At 41.7% G+C, this 22,102-nt stretch overlaps 1 protein-coding gene across 1 annotated transcript in view; it reads right to left on the reverse strand.

Moving 5' to 3' along the window:
- Positions 1–3,986: 3,986 nt before the first annotated feature.
- The window catches only part of GLDN (gliomedin), a 52,976-nt gene continuing 34,860 nt past the window's right edge, over positions 3,987–22,102 (reverse strand). The window contains exons 7-10 of the mRNA XM_040342673.1: positions 10,921–11,004; positions 10,691–10,840; positions 6,835–6,985; positions 3,987–4,847 (exon numbers count right to left, since the gene is read on the reverse strand). Of these exons, the coding sequence (XP_040198607.1) occupies positions 4,382–4,847; positions 6,835–6,985; positions 10,691–10,840; positions 10,921–11,004 (851 nt within the window). The 3' untranslated portion in view covers positions 3,987–4,381. The remainder of the gene's footprint in view (positions 4,848–6,834; positions 6,986–10,690; positions 10,841–10,920; positions 11,005–22,102) is intronic.

Consider the following 22,102-nt stretch of genomic DNA (forward strand, 5'->3'; position numbering starts at 1 on the left):
CCACCATGATTCCCCGCATCCCTAATCTACTACTGCAATCCAGCAAATAAGGGTATGCAATGGACTTCCTGAAGGTTGGTGTTTTCTTAGGTTCTAAGCATGCTCCAGCTGGCATTGCTGAGGGTTAGGGATAAGCTGCTCAGACTTTGTAAACTGTGGGAGTGCCTTTGTGATACATACTCAAAAGTTTTTTTCATAGGGTTCCAGTGATATGCAATGTGTTAAAGGATAAGTACAGCCAAAGCTTGTTTGGCAGTACTTCTGTGGATCACAGGAGTGCAGTTTGTTTTGCACTCCTGTGATCCATTTTCAGCTGACATCAGAGCCAGTCCAGCAATAGATTTGGGATCCGCCCACATGCCTGGACCGGCGCCCGACTCCGCATCTGAGAGCTTGAGGCGGCCATTCCCGCCCCCTTCACAGCCCAGCGCTCTAGTGAGTGTGGGGGGGGAGGGGCAGAGCAGAGAGCCACTGACAGGGAGCAGCTCTCTGCTCACGGAGCTGTGAGAACCGAGTGATCAGCGATGTTCAATTGCTCATTTCTTAGTGTTAGAGGCACTGGGGGACAAATGCAGCATCGGATCGATGCTGCATCCACCTGGGTAAGTATGAATCTTAAAAAAAAAAAAGCCCATACATCTTTTAAATGCAGGTATTTTATGTTGTCTTTGTGCCAGAGCTTAGAATGTAATCTCCTGCAATTAATAAAAAAGTGCATCTCAGCACATTGTTTTTTCTTAACCATAAGCAAGAATCTCTGGGTTGAAGAAGGTGAGTAAAACCAAGTTTTGGATCTAAGCAAACAACACATGGTATAACATATTTAGATATGTAAAACAGTACATACATAACCGTTTTATTAAAAAAAAAAAAAGCATCTACATATGATAAAAAATCTGTAATATGTAAATTTAAGATGATTTTCATTATTTCCATAGTGCCCCTTTTATGTGAACCAGTTCTGTATAAATGCAGACTGGCAAAATACACTTTCAATGGTGGCTAACTAAAACTTTAACATCAGGAAAGCTAGCTAAAACAGTACAAACTGGTTTGCTAAAATATTTCAGATAAAAGGTAAATTTTTAGCCTTTTTAGTGGAAATTTCAGATTTGACAAAACATTGGAATTGCATCCAGTTGCTACACAAGCCATTTTGTAATTTAATAGTATACAAATTATCCCTTGCAACATCTACATTAATGCTGGACTATATATTTATTTAGTGATTATAACTGTCAATGAACCTAGCAATTATTGATCATGTTTTCACTGACCAGTTTGATACAGGTAAATAATTGTTTTTTGTTGCAGTTTTACCACCCTTTTAGATACCACATGTGATTCAGGTGCAGTGTGATTTCAGCCCTTTCTTTTGAATGGGCTGGCTGGATTGCAGCAAAAGTAGTGCATGTAATACTCTACAAAACACAGAGCAAACGCATAGCATGGTACTTCTGTACCATGTGATCCATATTTGTAACCTGCATTTGGAGTGTTGTTGGCATTGCAGTGAAACCCACTGCAAAAACGCTAGTACAGTGTGTGTGTGTTGAATGCAGTGCAGGAAAAGTGCATGGAACATGGGTTTCCCACACCGTGTTCTGGTGTGAACTGGTCTGAAGGGATGCCGAAGATCCCATATTTCTGAGGCAGATCATATGATTATAATAGGAAGAGAGTTTTAGAAACACATGGCACAATCTCATCTACATAATTAAAGCAGGTAAGGATCTGCACGAAAGTTTGTTGGAATTCTGCAATTTATATATTTGACCTGTTCTTTTTATTTATTTTTTTCTTTCCTCCACAAAACTGGAGTTGCACTTTGAAGCAGATATAAACACACTAAGCTCATATCCTTCACCCTCTTGCTACATTCTAACCAAAGGCGCCATTAAGAAAGCTGAAATATCTATCTGTGCACTTGATAGGCTCCCACCAGGGGCACACTGCATGCTGTTGCACCAATACATTTTGTGTGAGCCACATTGTCAAGCAGGATCTGTGTGTCAAAACCAGTCTAAGGAGCCTATCCGTGCCTCTGCCTCATACATCTCCTGATCCTGGCTACAACTCGGCCCTAGTAGCGTCAAAGAAGCAGTAAGTCACCTGGTAGCTGAAGGGACCAACAGGTAAAGTATTCCAGGGTTCTTAGTGCCACTATTGGTTAGGCAGAATAAAAGGTGAACTTCTGTAGAGGGTTTAGATCTGCTCTAAATTGTAATATGAGAATAAAGTAGTGTGAGTAGCCAATGGCTCAGATACAAAATATATGATCATATTTAGGCTAAGTACACACACCAAATACACTCCAGCTACTAGTATGTGAAAGGACATGGGTTTCCATTAACCCCCCAGTCCATTTTCACTTCAATAGCTCTCCTGGGACTTTCCTGAAACTTGATAAATAAACTGAGGTAGATTTTTCAGTATTTCCTATCTGTGAAAATATTTATAAATGTATATTCTTAGGATTGGTCTTCCTGGGGCATACTGTAGATTGGCATTGTTAGTCATATTATAATATTGAAGTTATCTAGCAAAATGAAATTCATTCATTGAAAATAGATTGTGCAATAAAATACAAAGTATGCTTTATTCAGTGGGAGACCCCCCATCCCTATGAAAAATTCCTTTGTCTCCCTCTGGAGGGAGTGATGGCACAAATTTGTCAAAATTCTGGAAATGCTGAGTAATCTCATATCTTGCCAGAAGGGTCATGACGTCCCACATATTGTTTGCTGCGTTCTTTGCATGCTGTGTATCTCCTGCTCGCTTTGGAGTGCAGTCTTGGTGCCATCTGCATATCCTAACAAATTGAGACTTTATAACTATTATAGTATATACAGTCATACTGTCTCTAAAAAAAATCAATGGTTTTTCTCTCCTTTGAAAATTACACAAGCTCCTGAAGAAGCGATCTTGGCAAAACATGTAGAGCTTAAGATATTGTTACATTATAGTCAAGTCATGCATGTTTATCATGACATGTTTTGACATCTATGACCAATATTGGAGAGATTTAGTCGCCACTGTAGTAATACTTCAGTATTTTAATGCTTTTCCTCTTTTTTTAAAAAAAAATTGTCTGTTAATTGTTAATAAAAATCGATTGTTTATCTGTTTATTTTCTTATAATTGGTGCCTAGAAAGTCAATTTTTTCACTTTCAACATTTGACCAATTGACGTTTAGGACGTGGCACTGCGCTACCACAAGCACCCACAGTTCAATCCTGTGTTGGTGCTTTGATAACTCTAATGCCGCATACACACCATCACTTTATGTGATGAAAAAAAACGACATTTTCTGTGAAGTAAAAAATGACGTTTTTGAAACTTCAATTTTCAAAGACGAAGTTGCATACACACCATTGTTTTTCTCACAATGTTCTAGCAAAGCGAGGTTACGTTCACCACGTTTTTCCATTAAAGCTCGCTTCTGGGCATGCGCAGGTGAAAAAACTTCGTTTTAAACAACGTTTTTGCTACACACGGTCAATTTCTGTGAAGTAAAAGTTGACGTTTTGAAAAACGACACATAAAATTGAAGCATGCTTCAATTTTTTTTGGTCGTTTTTTAGAAGACATAAAACAACGTTTTCCCCCACACACGGTCAATTAAAGTGACGTTTTTAAAAACGTCATTTTTTTCATCACATAAAGTGATGGTGTGTACGGGGCATTAGATTCATCACCCTTTCCTAGGCGCTGAAGGTGGAGGCCGTAAGCTTGGAGCAGGCCTACCTTGCATTTTAGTGCAAGATATGCCTAAAGTGGCAAACGAGTATAAATATAAAAATTGTCTCCATTATGAAGCTTTTCCATTGGCAAGACCTTAATAATATGGAAGAATTCAGTATGGTGTGGGGGGGGGGGGGGATTTGGTGGTATTTACACGTTAATGACTCAATCCATAACTATTAATAATATTTTGATGGAGTAAAATTGGTTTATTATTGAATTGGAATAAAGAGGACAAATATTACATAAACCTCTGTAGATGCCTTTACTTGTATTACAAATTATATATTTTTTCTTTTATGAACTGTGTAATTTTATCTAATCTTTTGGACTGATTACTAAAACTGTAAACTTAATCTTAACTGCATGGTACACAGAACCTTTTTCTTCATAATAAACACTAGATATGTTAACGCAGGTGTTGTTATAGGGGTATATTTATGAAGTGGCGAACATGTCCTACACCAAACATTAACTGCAGGTAAATCAATCACTGTAAATTAAACTGCATGCAGCAGGAAGATTTACCCACATTTAGTGAATGTGCATTTACTGTTTGATAAATATCCTACTAAGTGGTGTTATTGGGCCCTGAATGATTTTTCTTTTTGCTTATATTTACTTAGAATTGCCAATTTAAGTATTTGATACAAAGTTGACAGGATATAACATCAGACGTCCCTCTTCCCACGCATATAATTTCTTATCTCTAGGGTTGTAGGACAGCATGGCAAGAACAGACGTTGCTGATCTCAAGTCAAAGCTAGCATTGACTGCCTTCTGTTTTAAGAGATCAAAAGCGAAGGTAACCCTTAAATCCTTAGTATCGGTCACATAGAGAATTCCACATGTGATGAACGCATTGCCGGCTTTTGACTTTGGATATGTAGTGTTGATGCGTTGAGTGACCGAGAACGTTTTTTCATCCAAGTGAGCAACCATGATGCTTTTATCCAATTCAGAAGAGTAGATTATCCATATATCTTTTTCATCTGCTGCCAATTTAAAGTAAGACTTGGAGTTTGAGAAGAGGTAACTGCGATTGTGATATGCTGCATTGTCAATACTTAGTGTTTCAAACGATTCCGTCTCCAGTTCATACCTGAAACCAGGAGAAAAATCACAGGAATTCCTGTTACAATCTCAGCCTTACCAAAATCCTTTAAATATATCAATAAAAAGGATTCAATACATTTTGACTTTTTGGGGGGTGTTCTTTTATAGCTACTACAATTGTCCATGCTACATTCTCTAGCAACTCTCCCACAATTATCCATGCTATGTTCTTTGTCAATTTCCCCAATCCCCTGCACCACAACTACATTAATTTTCTGACATCTCTTTCAACACTGTCTACACTAAATTGTCTGGAGGCTCTCCTGTCGCTGTCTATAGTAGTTTCTCTTGTAGACTTTCCCCTCTTAGTGTCTGTACTCCACCACCCTGCTCTCTTTCTCCCTACAATTCCATCTCCTGAATTTCGTACTAGGCATTCTCTCCAATCTCCTCCTGTTTTTTTTTTTTTATAGTACCTCAACTTTCAGCTCTGCGACTGCTGCCTTGTGTTCCAGTGTCACTGGCAAACTGCACTTGCCATTCTTGGCAATTCTAGGGGTATGCTGGCTGTCCTTTGGCTGCAACAATGGATACTAACTCCTAGGCAGATATCAAATACAACTTCACATTTTTTAATCCGGTTCTAAACTCTCCCCCTTCCCACTAAGTCACATCTGTTTGGCTAAATCACATGGATTGTGGTGTGTGATAGCTGATGGAAACTGTTGCACCTTGATTTTACACATCAAGAGAAAGGATATGGAATTCCATTCTTCCCCAAGAGGGAGAAATGGCAGTTTATACATGAACCCCTGTCCACAATCGACTTCCAAAAGTTCAGTCTTCCTCCAACCTTTCATCAGGAGCTTCTCTGCATCCTCTCTGTTGAACATGATCAGTTGGTGCTCTTCTATACCCTCCACTTCTCTGCAAAAATCCGTTCTCTCTGCCTCCTCTCTTCGATAGTCATAATCATCTCCCACGTCTCCTCCTGCCACTATAATTTTCCAACCCCCCCCCTTTTTTTTTCTCCCATTTGTTCTCGGGCCCACTTTATTTTCGAAATCACCTAAATCACCCAACACTCAGAAATCTCTATCGCCTGCCCAGAGTCAAGTTCTACTGTCTCCTTTTTTCTCCCAATCCATGATCATCTCCTTTTTGCCTACACTTTCTCTTCTTCCTCTCCCTGATCAGCTGATGGTCTGTCTCCCCCACAGCACTATGATCATTTGTATTCTGCCTTCTCATCGCTCTCTATGGTACATTATGAATTCAAAATGTGCTTTTTCTCTCAGGCACCCCATCGGCTCCTACTCTGCCTTCACTTTCTCTCCCAGTGTTCCAAGGTTAGCTATTGCTTCCCCCAACAAATCCCCTTCCATGATCAACTTCAACTCTACCTTTGTAGTGCCCCTTGCAGTTGCCATTCAGCCTTTTATACCACCATACACTTTTTTATTCGCTTATGATCCATGAACATTATGGCTCTTCCCATTCTTTGAGTGGTATATCTCTCACTTCTGAATCCTATACCCCCAATGATGATTACACTGTTTCCCCCATGATCATGTCTTGTAAGAGAACACACTTGACCCACTCCAAATACTGTGTCCAAATAAAATATTGTCTGACTGGTCAGTAATACCTACCAGCAAGTTTTGAATTATTTAGAGACCTGAAACTATTCCTCCTAAATTAACTTTTTACAAATGTTCTAAAATAAAAATTTACAGTGGAGATGCTTTTTAAGCTATCATTTGCACTTATCTTATGGGAAATTAAAACTTAATTACATCTTAATTTGTCAAAATATCACAAGGAAGAATTGTTCTGGTTACTCAGAACAGCTAGTCGTATTATACTTTACATTTTCATTTCACTTAAGAGTTAAAAGGATTCTAATTGGATGTTATGGGAAAGAGCAACTCCATCTTCAGGCACTGATAAGTCCTAGTCCCAATATTTTTGTGAGACAGAATAGTTGGCGTGGGACAATACAGTGTCCTGAAATAATCCATTTAATGTATTACCTGACAATTTTGTTGGATCCTCCTTTGTGATAGTATAGTGATTTGTCATACACTAGATGACCGCAGCCATGATAGAACCAGCGGAGTTTCATAGTCTTATAGCTATCATTTTGTAAAGCAGTTACATTTTCATATTCTTTAATTATTAATCCTGCAGAAACAAACATAAAATATTTTAGTAATTAAAATGAGGAGAAAAATAGTTGGGTTACTGCAGACACTATTTCTACCCATTATCCTGAGTGCAGTTTTATGAATTTAGTCTAAAATAGTCATTTTTGTCTAAGAAATAATAAAAAACAAAACACTTTGGCTAGCTGCGCTAAAAATCATTGTAGTGTTTCAAAACACCTCATTTACCTAATCACACCAAAGACTTGTAAGGTTACTATGATTTCCACTGTAGTCCGTTATTTTATTACTTTGGCAAAAAGCGCTTTTCCAGATTTGTGAATACATCAGAACCTTGGATTTGGGGCAACATGACCTGAAGAAATGAGCTGAAATCCATGCACCTTTCCTTTGAAAACAGTGTTCATTATATTTCAATGAACAAAAGTAAAATTCTGACTAGGAAAAAAAAGAAGAAGAAGAAAAAAAAAACACTGCCTCTTCTTCCAGCACCCAGTACAACTTTAAAGCGGTATTAAACCCAAAACCAAAAATGTATTACATTGCAGCTTAGCTTACCAATCATTAGATGTGGTGGCTGCATCAGCTCAATGGTTATGATCGACAGTAACAGGAGCCTATGGCTCCCACTGTTTTCTGAGCCAATGAGCAATGAGAGACCCAGGAGAAGCTCAGCTCTCATTCACATCACTGGATCAAGAGGGAGCTCAAGTAAGTATCGGGGGGGGAGCTGCAGAACTTAGAATTCAGGCTTGAAGGGGTGATATGCAGCTGCAATCATCATCCTGGTACTGTTTTTTTTTAGAGTGGGCGGTTGGCTCTTTAGTGATAACAACTGAAACGGCTAAAAGCCGCTCGACTGTTATCCTAAGGAGCGGAATGGTACTAAACCCCCCCCCCCGCCTCCTTCCGCCTTTCTTCCCGGGCCTCCCTTTCCACCGGGAGACCCGAGCCACCAGCTGTCATGTCCGCCGGCTAGGCTGAGACCCATATGAAGCCGCATTCGGCTTTGATCGGGTCTCTGGCGTAAAATTACGGAATGACGTCACAATGTCCAGGTTAACTCTGCTGCCAATAGCGCCTATTTTAAAAAAAAAGACAGTATTCAGAATCGCTGTTTTTAGTGATTTGAATACTTTTGTGCAAAGGAGGGATTTGTGGTCTTTTAGATCCCTTCATAAAGAGTACCTGTCCCCACTATTACTGTCACAAGGAATATTTACATTCCTTGTAACAGCAATAAAAGTGATCAGAATTTTTTTTTTTTTTTTTAAAGTAAAACCCCCCCCCCCCCCCATCCCCGTGTGCTCGTGCATCAAACAAAATGCATAGTTAAGTTGCGCCTGTAAATGTAGACAGCGTTTAAATCACACGTGAGGTATCGGCACAATCGTCAGAGTGAGAGACCTCCTTTGTAACTCTAAACTGGTAACTGTTAATTTTTTTTAAAGCGTAGCCTATGGAGATTTTTAGATACCATACGTAGTTTGTTGCCATTCCACGACTGTGCGCAATTTCAAAGCATGACATGTTGGGTATCTATTTATTTGATGTTACATCATCTTTCACGTTATACAAAAAAATTGGGCTAACTTTACTGTGCTGCACAAATACCGTGTGACTTAAAATATTGCAATGATCACCATTTTGTTCCCTAGGGTCTCTGCTAAAAAAATATATATATATAATGTTTATTGGTTCTAAGTCATTTTCTAGCAAAAAATATGGATTTTAACTTGTAAGAAACAAATGTCAGAAATAGGCGTGAAAGGGCTAAAACCACTTTAAAATACAAAGATCTCTGCACCCCATAATCCCACAGCTGTGATCTTCTGGTGCTGCAAAAATAATATTGCGGAGGGGCCTGTCATAGTTACTCACAAAAGAGTTCTGATTATGCCTGCCCTTTTCACCCATCTTTTCCATAACTTTCATCAATGAAAAGCACTCTCTATAAATAAAGAAAGCTGCCTGCCTCCTCCATTCATAGACTGCTTTCATTGATGAAAGCTATACTACGGCTTCTATATTTGGAAGAGTAGGGCAGAAAGGGTGAGTGCCTATAGGAGAACCCCCAACCCTTATTTTATCCTGTTCCTGCAGTTAGAAGCAACTATAATTTTACTTTGTGACATCATCACAGCTGCTGGAAGATCAGTTTCTAATGACATACACATGCCTCCAGAACTACATCTACCAAAGAGCACAACGGCATTATTTTGTTGGTAAAGAAATTGGCGTATGCACAGGGATTGGACAGAGAAGGGTTGGGATAGATGGAGTTCTGTAGCCCAACAAGAAGGGTTGACAATGTTGGTTGGGATTTTAGTACAACACTGGCATAGTAGTCACAGAGTATTTGTGATAGATCACCAGGTGTTTTCTGTACTTGCAGCCCTTCATTGTATAAAACATAGGAAATGTGCTTGTATTGCTGAGATGTACTGAATGTTTATTTTTTATTTTTTTTTGCCCTGACAAACACTTTGGGCCAGATTCTCAAAAGAATTATGCCGGTGTATCTACAGATACACCTGCGTAATTCGAAAATCCCGCCGGCGTATCATTGTTTTGTATTCTCAAAACAAGATACGCCGGAATTAGGCTAGGATCCGACTGGTGTAAGTCACTTACACCGTCGGATCCTAAATGCAATACTACGCTGGCCGCTAGGTGGCGTTTACGTCCATTTCAGCGTCGGATATGCAAATGAGCCGATACGCTGATTCCCGAACGTTTTTGCGCCGCTTCGCCGTAGTTTACGTCGTTTCCATAAGCGTAAGGTTACCCCTGCTATATGAGGGGTAACCTTACATTGGTCCGCCGTATGCCATGTTAAGTATGGCCGTCGGGACAGCATCTGGTTTTTCCGTTGTTTACGTCGTTTACGTAACTCGTCGCGAATAAGGCTGTACGTCAATTACATTCACATCGCAACCAATGTATTTGCGGCCTACTACGGAGCATGCGCAGTGGCCTACGTTTAAGGCCGGCGCATGCGCAATCCGTTCGGCACGGGGGCGCGCTTAATTTAAATACAAGCTGTCCCCTTTGAATTACGCGGGGATACGCCGGGCCATTTACACCACGGCGCTGCAAATTACGGAGCAAGTGCTTGGAGAATACGGCACTTGCTCCAGTAAGTTGCGGCGGCGTAGTGTAAATAGTTTACTCTACGCCGGAATCTACGAGAATCTGGCCCTTTAACATTAACAGTCCAGTGCTGCATTCTACCAGGGCAAAGCAATGACTTTCTTTAGGGATGGTTGACGCCAGATGCAGTCCAGTTCATTTTTAATCTACATTAAAAATGCATGCAGAGTGTTTTCCATGTATTCCAATGGTCCTTTTTCATACCAGTGTAGTGCATTCCAGTAAGTACAGTCAACAGAAGTAGAACATGCTGCATTCTTTATATATGTAATGCATCTGGAATACAGCAAAATGCATTAAAAAAAATGCACCGGATCGCACATATTATGAATTGAGATGAGGAAAAACTGGAATGCATCAAAACTGTGCATCTAGAATTCAGAAATTGTGGTGTGAACCGGTTACAGTTCTGCTTCAAACACTGCTAGAAAGCATAACTATTTACATACACCAGAAGTACTTCTAATATCCTTTTACAGCATATAATTGTATTACACACTGCCATTCAGAACTTCCTAAGTCTCGGGGACTAGCGATCTGTAAGTAACTCATTCATTATTAGATCTTCTACCTGAAAAATGTCCAGCAATCCAGATTCGATCATCAGTAGTCCAGTTTGAGAGATCCATCATCCATGCCCCAAATGTCTCTTTTGCTTTTGCGATAGTTGTTGGGTTATCGATTGCTTTTATAGTACAGTCTGCTGAAGGGACATATACGACTACGATAGAAGTACAATATGTTAAAATAAAAATATATTTGAATATATTTCAAACAATATAAAAATATGAGATAAGGTACCTTCTTGTTTCAGCGGTTGGTCATTGCTTTTTTCATTTGGTTTTCCCACCATCTTATCATCATTAGGAATTGCACAGGACTCCCCTGACAACAGAACAGTTATATGTTAAGGGAAGATAATGTTTTCTATTCTTTTTTTTTTTTGTATAAATTAATCCTACAGATAAACATACACCGTCGTATCTCTTTGAGAATCTGGCCCTGTATCTCCTGATACGCCGTCGTATCTCTGAGTTCTGCCAGTCGTATCTATGCGACTGATTCAGAGAATCAGTTACGCATAGATATTCCTAAGATCCGACAGGTGTAACTGTGTTACACCGTCGGATCTTAGGCTGCAATTCCAGGCCGGCCGCTAGGTGGCGTTTCAGTTTTTTTATGCAAATGAGGAGTTACGCCGATTCAGAAATGAACGACCGCCCGGCGCTTTTTTTTTACGTCGTTTGCGTTCGGCTTTTTCCGGCGTATAGTTACCCCCGGGTCTATGAGGTGCAGCCAATGTTAAGTATGGACATCGTTCCCATGCCGAAATTTGAATTTTTTACGTCGTTTGCGTAAGTCGTTCGCGCATACGGATAGACGTAATTTACGTAAACGTCGAAACCAATGACGTCCTTGCGACGTCATTTGGAGCAATGCACGCTGGGAAAATTTCCGGACGGCACATGCGCTGTTCGATCGGTGCGGGAACGCGCCTGATTTAAATACTACTCGCCCCCTAGCCGCGGAATTTGAATTCCGCCGGGGGATTTACGATACGCCGCTGGAAGTTTTGAGGTAAGTGCTTTGTGAATTAACCACTTGCCTCAAAAACTTGCGGCGGCGGATATTAAATCAGATAGGTTACGCGGATCTAAAGATCCGCTAACCTATGTGAATCTGGCCCCCAGAGTGCATCATCACATTGGTAAGCATTAAAGTGTCACTAGACTCTGATTAAAAAAAATCAACTCAAGTATGTATTCTTAGCTCAAAAAGTCTCTTCTATTATTCTCAGATTTATTTTAATGTTTTTTTTTGCTGTGATCTGACTTCCTTTTAGAGGGTGGCTACATTCCTTCTCCATGCTCCCAATGTAAGTTGTAACATAACCACCCTCTCTTTCTCATTCCCAAGATGGACTATGGCTTATGAGATGGGCAGTGTGCATAGAGCAGTGCACATGATTGCAACTGACATGCACTGCTCATTTCAAACATACAGAAGTAAAGAATAAACTCAGAAGATCATGGAAGATGTTGCAAAGTGGCAGAAGAACACAGTAAGAAACCATTTCATAAAAATAGGTTACAGGGCCATTAAACGGTGGATGTGTAGGATATATTTTTGAAAAATAGGAATAATTGGTGTCACGGTAAGGGTTTTCTAAAGAGATCTGATTGAAATTCCATATGGTCCTGCTGGAAGAGGTATGATGGGTGTGTAATGTCTGACCCATTCAATTGTATGCTTACATTGTAGCTTCAGTTGTTGACCTATGTAAACCGCAGACTTTTTTGTTTTCAACAGAGCAGTTAGCGTTAAACATTTTAACACATAAAAAGGAGCTGGAGTTCAAATAGATTACCATGCAATACTTGTATATACAGTATATCTGGGTAGAATATAATTATACTTCTTAGCTGCAATTTTTTTTTTAAATAATCATTATACATAAATCATCTCTCCCTGCATCTATATCTATTACAATGGATGTAGGAAGGTTACTCATACATCTCTATGTATTTATACAGCACTGCAGTATTTTGTATTCAGTATATTCTGTTTTCATGGATGTTAGACAGTCTGCTTCTGAGCATCGTGTGCTGTAGATATGCCTGTTCTTGCCATCCAAGGCAATGGAGGGTTTATTTGATGGTAAATGGAGATGGCCTGCCGGTTAGCCAGGCGGTCGTTTCACGGCGAACTTTGGTCGTTCATGGCCTGTCAAACCGTCGGACATCTGGCGATGTTCGCGGTGGTCCGCAATGTTACATTGGTAAGAACTTTGACCCATGACACATCCATCAGGTGGTGCAGGACAGCCAATTGAGACATTTCAGCACATGGACATACCCCCTATCTTATAAATAGACCTGATCTGGCAGCCATCTTACATTCTGCTTTTTGTCATGCTAGGGAGAGGGTGCTGTTTGGAGCAGGGACAGGCTGTATTCATTCAAATAGCTATCTAAAAGCTCCACAAAAGTCCTTTCAAGCACTGGTATAAGTGTGCTACTTGCTGAGCACTGCAGTATATAGGTGTCTAATACATTCATATACTTTTTGTCAGTGTAGGGACAGGTTGGCGTTTCCAGCAGGGACAGAGTTTAGCGACACAAATTGCTACCTAACAGGTCCACAAATGACCTTTCAAGCACTGGTATAGGTGTCTAATACATTGATATACTTTTTGTCAGTGTAGGGAGAGGGTGCTGTTTGGAGCAGGGACAGAGTTTAGCGACACAAATTGCTACCTAACAGGTCCACAAAAGTCCTTTCAAGCACTGGTATAGGTGTGCTACTTGCTGTGCACTGTAGTATATAGGTGTAATATACACTTATAATATACTTTCGAATATAGAAAGAATATTATAGTGGATTTGTATTGTTCAGTATTGTGACTGGCGGTGTATTTGGCTACTGCTGGATTTTTGCCTCTTTCGCTGCGTTTCCTCTGCTACACACATTCAAATTTTTTCCTGAAAAAAAAGTTTCAGAACTGGTGAAATAAACCAGTGGCCCCCCAAAAACGACAGATTTTGTTATATACCTTTTTCCACATATACTGCGCTTCTCTAGAGACTTTTGTCACAGGGTCATTTAAAAAATGACAGGCAGAGGAAGAGGCAGGCCCTTCCGCAGGGGTGGTAGGGGTAGGGCAGGAGCACCAGGCCGGAGCCAAAGTGGCAAGTGGCACAATGTTCGTTCGATTGCGTCAAAAAACGCACCAAATTTGGTTGAGTGGCTCGCCACCACCACCACAATATACCCTCCGCTTAAGTCACAGGAGTTATTTTCCGATCCATCAGAACACATTTCGGATGCACAGCCATTCTTGGCATTGGATCAGGAAGAGGAGGTAGCAACAGCCGGCACTCAGCAGTCTGACGACAGTACTCAGATCAGCCCAAGGAGGTTGGTGCCCGCTGTTGCTGCCTACTCCGAGATCTCTATTGTTAGTGATGGGTAAGGTGACGTCGATGATTATGTGTCTACAGACGTCACGTGGGTGCCCACAAGAGAGGAGGAGGGGAATTCAGAGGGAGAGATGGACCAACAGATAGGGATGAGAAGCAGGACAAACTTACATTGAACAGGAGGGACAAACCAGACTCCTAATGTATCAGGAGCGAGCCATCAACCATGTACGGTCACATCTGGCACTCCCAGGATGCCGGCCCATGGCTCCGCAGTGTGGGCTTTTTTTTAACTTGTCCGCTGCAGACAATAGTGTTGCCATCTGCAGCCTTTGCAGTCAATGCATAAGTCGCGGTAAGCCCAACACTCACCTAGGGACAACTACCTTAAGAAAGCACCTGGCCTCCCATCACCGAGCCCAGTGGGAGCAACGCCATCAGAACCCACAAAGCCACACTCCAGGCTCTCACCATCCAGCCTCTTCACCTTCTCCTTCCCCTCTATGCTCACAATTGTCCTCCACTCCACCTTCCATCATGCCTTCCTCACGTTTTTCTGCAAAAAGGCAGGCTTCCGTGGCCCAAATGTTCGATCGTAAAAAAATTATGACGCCGGATAACCCTCTTGCCCAACAGTTGACCGCTGGCTTGTCGGAACTGATAGCCCGCCAACTACTGCCATATAAACTGGTGGAGTCGGAGGCCTTTTGAAAATTTGTGGCCATTGGAACACCACAATGGAAGGTCCCAGGAAGGAATTTTTTTCACAGAAGGGCATCCCAGAGCTATATGGCCATGTTCAGCGGCAAGTGAATGTATCTCTGGCACACAGTGTCGGTGCCAAGATACATTTGACCACAGACATGTGGTCTAGCAAACACTGGCAGGAAAGGTATATAACTTTCACTGCCCACTGGGTGAGATTTAGATTTGGTTTTACCGCCACGGATTACATGCAGGCCTGCCTCTTCTTCTTCTCCTCCTCCTCCTCCTACTCTATCCTCTCCTCGGCTGACTCATTTTCCGATGCTACCGTCTCTTCCGCTGTGCCGCTCAAGATCCCCAGAACCTATTCGACATGCCAGGTGAGACGTTGCCATGCTGTGCTGCGTCTGTTGTGCCTGGAAGACCAGAGCCACACTGGTCCTGCACTCCTTTCAGCTTTGCGATCAGTGGCTAACACCGCTCAATTTGACAGTTGGTAAAGTGGTGTGCAACAACGGTGCCAATCTGCTGAGCACGCTGAAACAGGGCAAAACAACACACGTGCCATGCATGGCACACGTCCTGAACTTGGTCGTGCAACGATTCGTTGCCAAATACCCTGGGCTCCAGGACGTCTTGCGGCAGGCCAGGAAAATCTCGGCCCATTTCAGAAGATCTTACACGGCCATGGCTCGCCTTGCTGACATTCAGCGGCGACACAACCTGCCCGTCAGATGTCTTATTTGTGACTGCCCGACGCGATGGCATGTGGCATGCTTTTTGTGTGTTTTTTGATTTTAAAATAAAAGCAATTTATTTTTGTGGAGTGCGGCTGTGCAGAACGTTTTTCCTTCATTTTGCATCATTCCATGCATTGGCAGCACCCGTGGCTTTGGATCAGGTGAGGAGATTTTCTGATTAGTACCCTAGAGCGGTGATTTCTTTTAATTGTATATGCTTGATAGGCTGCTCCAGCAGAAACGTGCAGTTAACGACTACCTGTACGAACTCTGCGCCAGGACAGGTTCTGGGGAGCTTGTTTTTTTTTTCACCTTGCCAGTGGCTGCTCATGCGCGACTCATGCAGACTTCTGCGGCAATTTGATGAGCCAGTACAGCGCTTCCAGTGTAGTGCAAATGGGGGCCTTCATGCTTCGGTGTTTTAAGAGGGACCCCCATATAAAAAGCATAAAGGGCAAGGACCAGTACTGGGTGGCAACGTACTTGGACCCCCGGTACAAACAAATATGGCGGAAATGTTACCACCATCACAGAGGGCTATCAGAATGCAGCACTTCCAGGCCTTGCTTAGAGAAATGCTTCATTTTGCTTTTGCGTCTGCTGGCAGAGGAATTTCCACTCGCAGAGGAACAGTTTCGGGTACCAATCCAACAGCGCCTGCAAGAAGAGGGCGGTTTGAAGATGTCTTAGTCACTAATGATATGAGATCATTCTTTCAGCCGACCCATCGACAGCTGTCCTCCGGATCCAGCATCAGGGAACGCCTAGACCGACAGGTGTCCGACTACATCGGGTTAACGGCCGATGTGGACACACTGAGAAGTGACGAACCCCTGGACTACTGGGTGGGCAGGCTTGACCTCTAGCCAGAGCTTGCACAATTTTCAATGGAACTGTTGGCTTGCCCCTCGTCCAGTGTTCTGTCCCAAAGGACGTTCAGTGGAGCAGGGGGGTCGTGACCGATAAGTGCACTCGCCTAGCTCACAACAGTGTTGACTACTTCACATTTTTAAAAATGAATGAAGCATGGATCTCGGAGGAATTCAACACATGTGACCAGTAGACCATGTTTCATTCAAATTCTGGTGAACACCCGTGGGCTAATTTTTGGGGCCTGTACTGGCCGACACTTTATTTTGTATCCGGTGAATGCCTAATATACCACCAGCCACAGAATACAAAGTTGTTTGCTGCTTGTGAACACCTGTGGCCGTGGGCTAATTTTTGGGGCCTGTAATATCCAACACTTACTTCTGTATTCGTTGAATGCCTAATGTACCACCAGCCACAGAATACAAAGTTGTTTGCTGTCCGGTGAACGCCTGTGGCCGTGGGCTAATTTTTGGGGCCTGTGATGGCGGACACTTCTGTATCCATTGAATGCCTAATGTACCACCAGCCACAGAATACAAAGTTGTTTGCTGTTCGGTGAACGCCTGTGGCCGTGGGCTAGTTTTTGGGGCCTGTAATGGCCGACACTCACTACTGTATCCAGTGAATGCCTAATGTACCACCAGCCACAGAATACAAGGTTGTTTGCTGTCAGGTGAACGCCGGTCGGCTAATTTTTGGGGCTTGTAATGGCCAGCACTTACTTATGTATCCGGTTTTTCACTTAATACTTCTGATAGGTCAGTGTCCAAGTTGTGGGACTATTTGTGCACAGCTAGTAAGTATTTTGTGGCTGCAAATATGACCTGAAGGTTTTTAATGTTCGCCTACCATTAAAATCAATGGGGCCTGCCGCGAACTTGCGGTTCACGGACACTTGCGATCGTTCGCGGTTAGCGTTCACGAACCGTCCCGTCGGATGTTCGTCCATCACTATTGGTAAATAGTCCAAAGGAAAACCTTATGCCAGGCCTCAGTCACTTACTGGTTTGTAGTTGCTCTTTAGATTGCATCTTGGGAAAGATGGACTAAGCCTCATTGAAATGTTGACAATAAAAAATTGATTTACCTCCTCTTCAAGACCCATAAGTGCTATTGCAGTTTTGGTAGTTTAATCACCTGATCTCAATACATTGAGCATGCATTTCACTTGCTGAAGGCAAAACTAAAGGCAGAAAGACCCTAAAACAAAGAACTGAAGACAGCTACAGTTAGAGCCTGGCAAAGCATCAGAAAGGAGGAAACCCAGTCTTTGGTAATGTCCATGGGTTCCAGAATTCAGGCACTCATTGCCAGTAAAAGATTCTAAACAAAATATTAAAAACTAACATTTTATTTATGATTATATTATTTGTCCAATTAAATTTGAAAAAAAAAGGGGGGGGGGCGGGGTTGTGTATAAAAATGGTTGCAGTTCCTAACATTTGTACTTGATATTTATGTTCAACCCCTGGAATTAAAGCCAAAAGTCTGCACTTCAAATTCATCTTCATTTGGATTGTTTAGATCTGTGCGATCGTCAGGAGAATTTATTTGGAATTATAGGTTATGGTATTGGTAACAAATCTACAGCTATTTTTAAACAAAAAAAAATATTTTAAAATGTTTTGACTGTTTTCCTTTAATAATTAAATCAGAAGATATCCATATATATTACCTGGATATGCAGCGCAGTGGTGTAGTGGTTAGCAATTTCACCTAGCAGCAATAAGAGTCGCTGGGTGGAATCCCGACCCCGCCAACATCTGCCTGGAGTTTGCATGTTCTCTCTGTGCATGCCTGGGTTATCTCCGGGTACTCCGGTTTTCTTTCACACTCCAAAGACATATGCTGGTAGGTTAATCAGATTCTGTCTAAATTGGCCCTAGTATGTGTATGAATGTGTGTTAGGGACCTTAGAGTGTAAGCTCCTTGAGGGTCCTTCTGATGCAAATGTACAATGTATATGTAAGCGCTGCGTAAATTGACGGCACTATATAAGTACCTAAAATAATAGTAATAATAATACACTAAGTGATGATATGCACAGTTTTACTAACAAATGTCAAAGTTGCAAAACTGTGTTCAGGTGTTAGGAGTTGTTGTACACTCCATCATGAAGGAGTTAAATTAATAATAATATAGACATAAAGCCATTCAAGCTGCCTAACAAGGAAAATAAAGATGACGTTCAAGACGTTATCTTTTGCAGTGAAAGTCAAGGACAATGGCATCAGCTCCTCTGAAGTCGTCAGTGTGTATTTGGGTTTGGGAAATTCAATCAAACATTTTTAACATAACCTTACATAACACACTATTAAAGTTGACTTGTGATATAATAATCCAGTATTTATATCAATTATTATCATTGCTATTGTTGTTTTTTGAGTAAATATGTGTTTAACGGTTGAAATTAACATTTACCACAATTAAAAATTCATTAATAATGTTTCAGACATGGTTGTAACTTCCATGCTGATAAAATACAGTATGTAAGGTTCCAGTCCCTAACAGGGAGTGGGATAGATTTAGGGCTGGAGTCATACTTTTGGTAATGTTTTGCCCCACATATTAACACATAATGACAAGCAAATCTTGCTGCAGCGTGTTGTGCTTCTTTTTATTTGGTGCCCCAACACATTCCCTATGAACCACAACCTGATTTTTGCACAGCACACCAAATCACACAGATGTAAACCATACAGTGGTGCACTGGAGAAAAAAAATGTGCAGATTTGTCAAAGCCTGTGTCAATGGACTTTTGTTCCACTGATGCGTTTTGCATTCCTATACAAATCTAAGGCCCTATACACATGATCAGTCCATCCGATGAGAACGTTTCAAAGGACCGTTGTCATCGGTTAACCGATGAAGCTGACTAATGGTCTGATGTGCCTACACACCATCAGTTAAAAAACCGATCGTGTCCAACGCGGTGACGTAAAACACAACGACGTGCAGAGAAAATGAAGTTCAATGCTTCCAAGCATGCGTTGACTTGATTCTGAGCATGCGCAGGTTTTTAACCAATGCTTTTGCATACTAACCATCGGCTTTGACCTATCGGTTAGGCGGTTCAATTTTAAAGCAAGTTCTAAAATTTTTGACCGAAGGATAACTGACCAATGGGGCCCCCACACGATCGGTTTGGACCAATGAAAAAGGTACTTCAGTCCGTTTTCATCGGTTTGGACCTACCGTGTGTACGTGGCCTAAAAGAACGCAAGGCCCACTTGCAGTAGGTGTGGGTCAAATGCATCTGTCAAATTCTAAATGATCACAGAAACATCTCAAACTGATTTCAGTTCAATTCTATCCACATTATCATCTGAAAAGGTTGATTACTTGGAACAGCAGGTCCTATGGATCCACAGAGTAATTTATGGTACAATATAAAGATTTGTAGTACTGTAATTGTAAAGATACATATGTACTGTTTATAGCTCTGACCTGTACTAATCACTATATTCAGCTGTTACATGTGTAGCAAGGTGCCACTTTTGATGTGGATAAAAGACTACCGTTTGCAGATAGAGAAGGAACTCGGCTCCCTCCTGTGGCCAATATCTGTATAGCCACCTTCTGTTTGGTTTTACCCTGGTGCAACAATAAATGATGGGAATTGAAGTGCAGGGAGATAGACTCCATTGCCCTGATTAACTGACAGACTACAATGTCCAGAGTGCAACTGTGCATCCCAAAGTACTTTGCGCCCCGCACAGCCTGCTGGGTGAAGGAATTTAAGGAGGAGGACGTCTTCGGCTCACTCTCTTGGGACCGCCTCTTCGAGCAAGTAGGAGGCCTGTGTTGAGGCCTGTCTCCGGAAGCCTAGGCCTAAGAAGCCTGGGCCTACACATGCCTGTGCGGATCGCTCATCCTGAGAGGAGGATTGCTGAAGGAGAGTTCGGGCTGCATCCAAGAGCAACTAATGACCTGTTTTATCGACAGTGTGTGACGGCCGTGTGAAGACCGGGAACTGTCGTGGCGGAAAGGCTGAGGATCGGGATTTCACAGACGGTGCGTTCTAGAGAGGCCAGGCCTGGCTGGGTGAGACGGGCACCTGCCAAACAATATTGACTGTGTTGCAGGAAGGTGGATCGTGTAGACTCCCCATTGCTACTTGAAGGCCAACATGCCACGTATGGGATAGGGGGCACCCGACAGTGACTGTGTAGCAGGCGACTTGGCGTGTGAGTGACTAATCCGCTTTAATCATTCAGACGTTCTTTGCCTGTTTTATCTATTTTCCCTTTGGATTACAAATTTCTTATTGTGCACCAACTTATGCTAGCGAAAATAACAACTAACTTTTAAGAAACAATCGTATTAAGGTTTGGTCTGATCAACCAAACCACTATAGTAAAACACGTGTTCAAGGACTGCCTGTTAGATAAAGTTAGATATTGACCTATATATCTATCTATCTATCTATCTATCTATCTATCTATCTATCTATCTATCTATCTATCTATATATATACTTTTAGACTTACAGTATTTAGTATACTAATCTACTCAGTGTTGCTGTTGCCGAAAGCTAGGTGATGCCTGGTGAAGAGGTGCTTCAGCATTGTATATACCTTGCTGGAAGGATCTCTTTGCGGTGTGTATTACACAGGTCTGTGTTAATTGTGATAATCTAACCTGTTAAATATTTATTATCCTAGACTCTTACATGGCCCTTTAAGCAGTCCACTGTTCCTTATTAATTTGTTCATTTACTTTTATTTTCTTACCAAGTAAAGTTTTCCTTGGTTAAGTGCAAACCTGTGTGCAGTCTATCTATTACCCTGTGGGACCAGTGGTCAATATAAGGTAACAATTTACTACTACTACTACTGTGGTGTTATTTTATTGTGTTCCCCAGCAACCAGTGGGTTCCACAATCCGTACCTATACCAGTTGTGCCAAGGGAGGGTTTGAGACCGTTTCAGAGGTTGATAGCCAGAGCACAGACCCAAACAAAACCAGCGGCTCCTTCGGGGGTAGTGCTACACATATATAGTATTTTCTATACAATATTTTCTGTACACTGTACAGGTTTGATTTCCTGTTACCAATATGATATACAGTGGAACCTTGGTTTACGAGTTACGAGGTTAACAAGGTTTTGAATAATGAGCAACTTTTCTTTTAATCCTGACTCGATTTGCGAGTGTTGTCTCGTGAAACGAGCATAACTCATGCTAATTGGGTGTGCAGTACTGCCAATGGCTAGAGGTGCGGGGGCGCCGTTAACACTCAAAATGGTTGTGAATACTCGAAAATACTCAGTTTCCACGTATTTCCAAACCTTTCCGAGGGTTTCTGAGATCACCTCTGGCCACACACGGTATTGCATGCCATTGAAGTCAATGCAGAACAAATTATCTTAATTTCCATTGACTTCTATGGGGAAACTTGCTTTGATTTGCGAGTGCTTTGGATTACAAGCATTCTCCTGGAACGGATTATGCTGGTAATCCAAGGTTCCACTGTACTCAAAATCCTGTATGCGTATTATAAATACCTGTACTTTTTTATTAAGGCAGTATAAAACTTCTTGCCCCAATTACAGGACACAACCAGATGGGCGATGGGACAGGTACATGTGCTGAGCTTACAATGCCTTTTGCTGCCTGGGTTCGTAGGTTTTGAGAATTATACATGCTGCTAATCAGGAGTACTTATCTACTGTTAGAATGTGTGTTTATACTTAGTTGTTGCATGGGAGCAGAAAATAACATATTTTCTATACTGTTTCAGCAAC

Source organism: Rana temporaria, chromosome 3 (assembly GCF_905171775.1).
Source record: "Rana temporaria chromosome 3, aRanTem1.1, whole genome shotgun sequence".
Taxonomy (NCBI): Eukaryota; Metazoa; Chordata; class Amphibia; order Anura; family Ranidae; genus Rana; species Rana temporaria.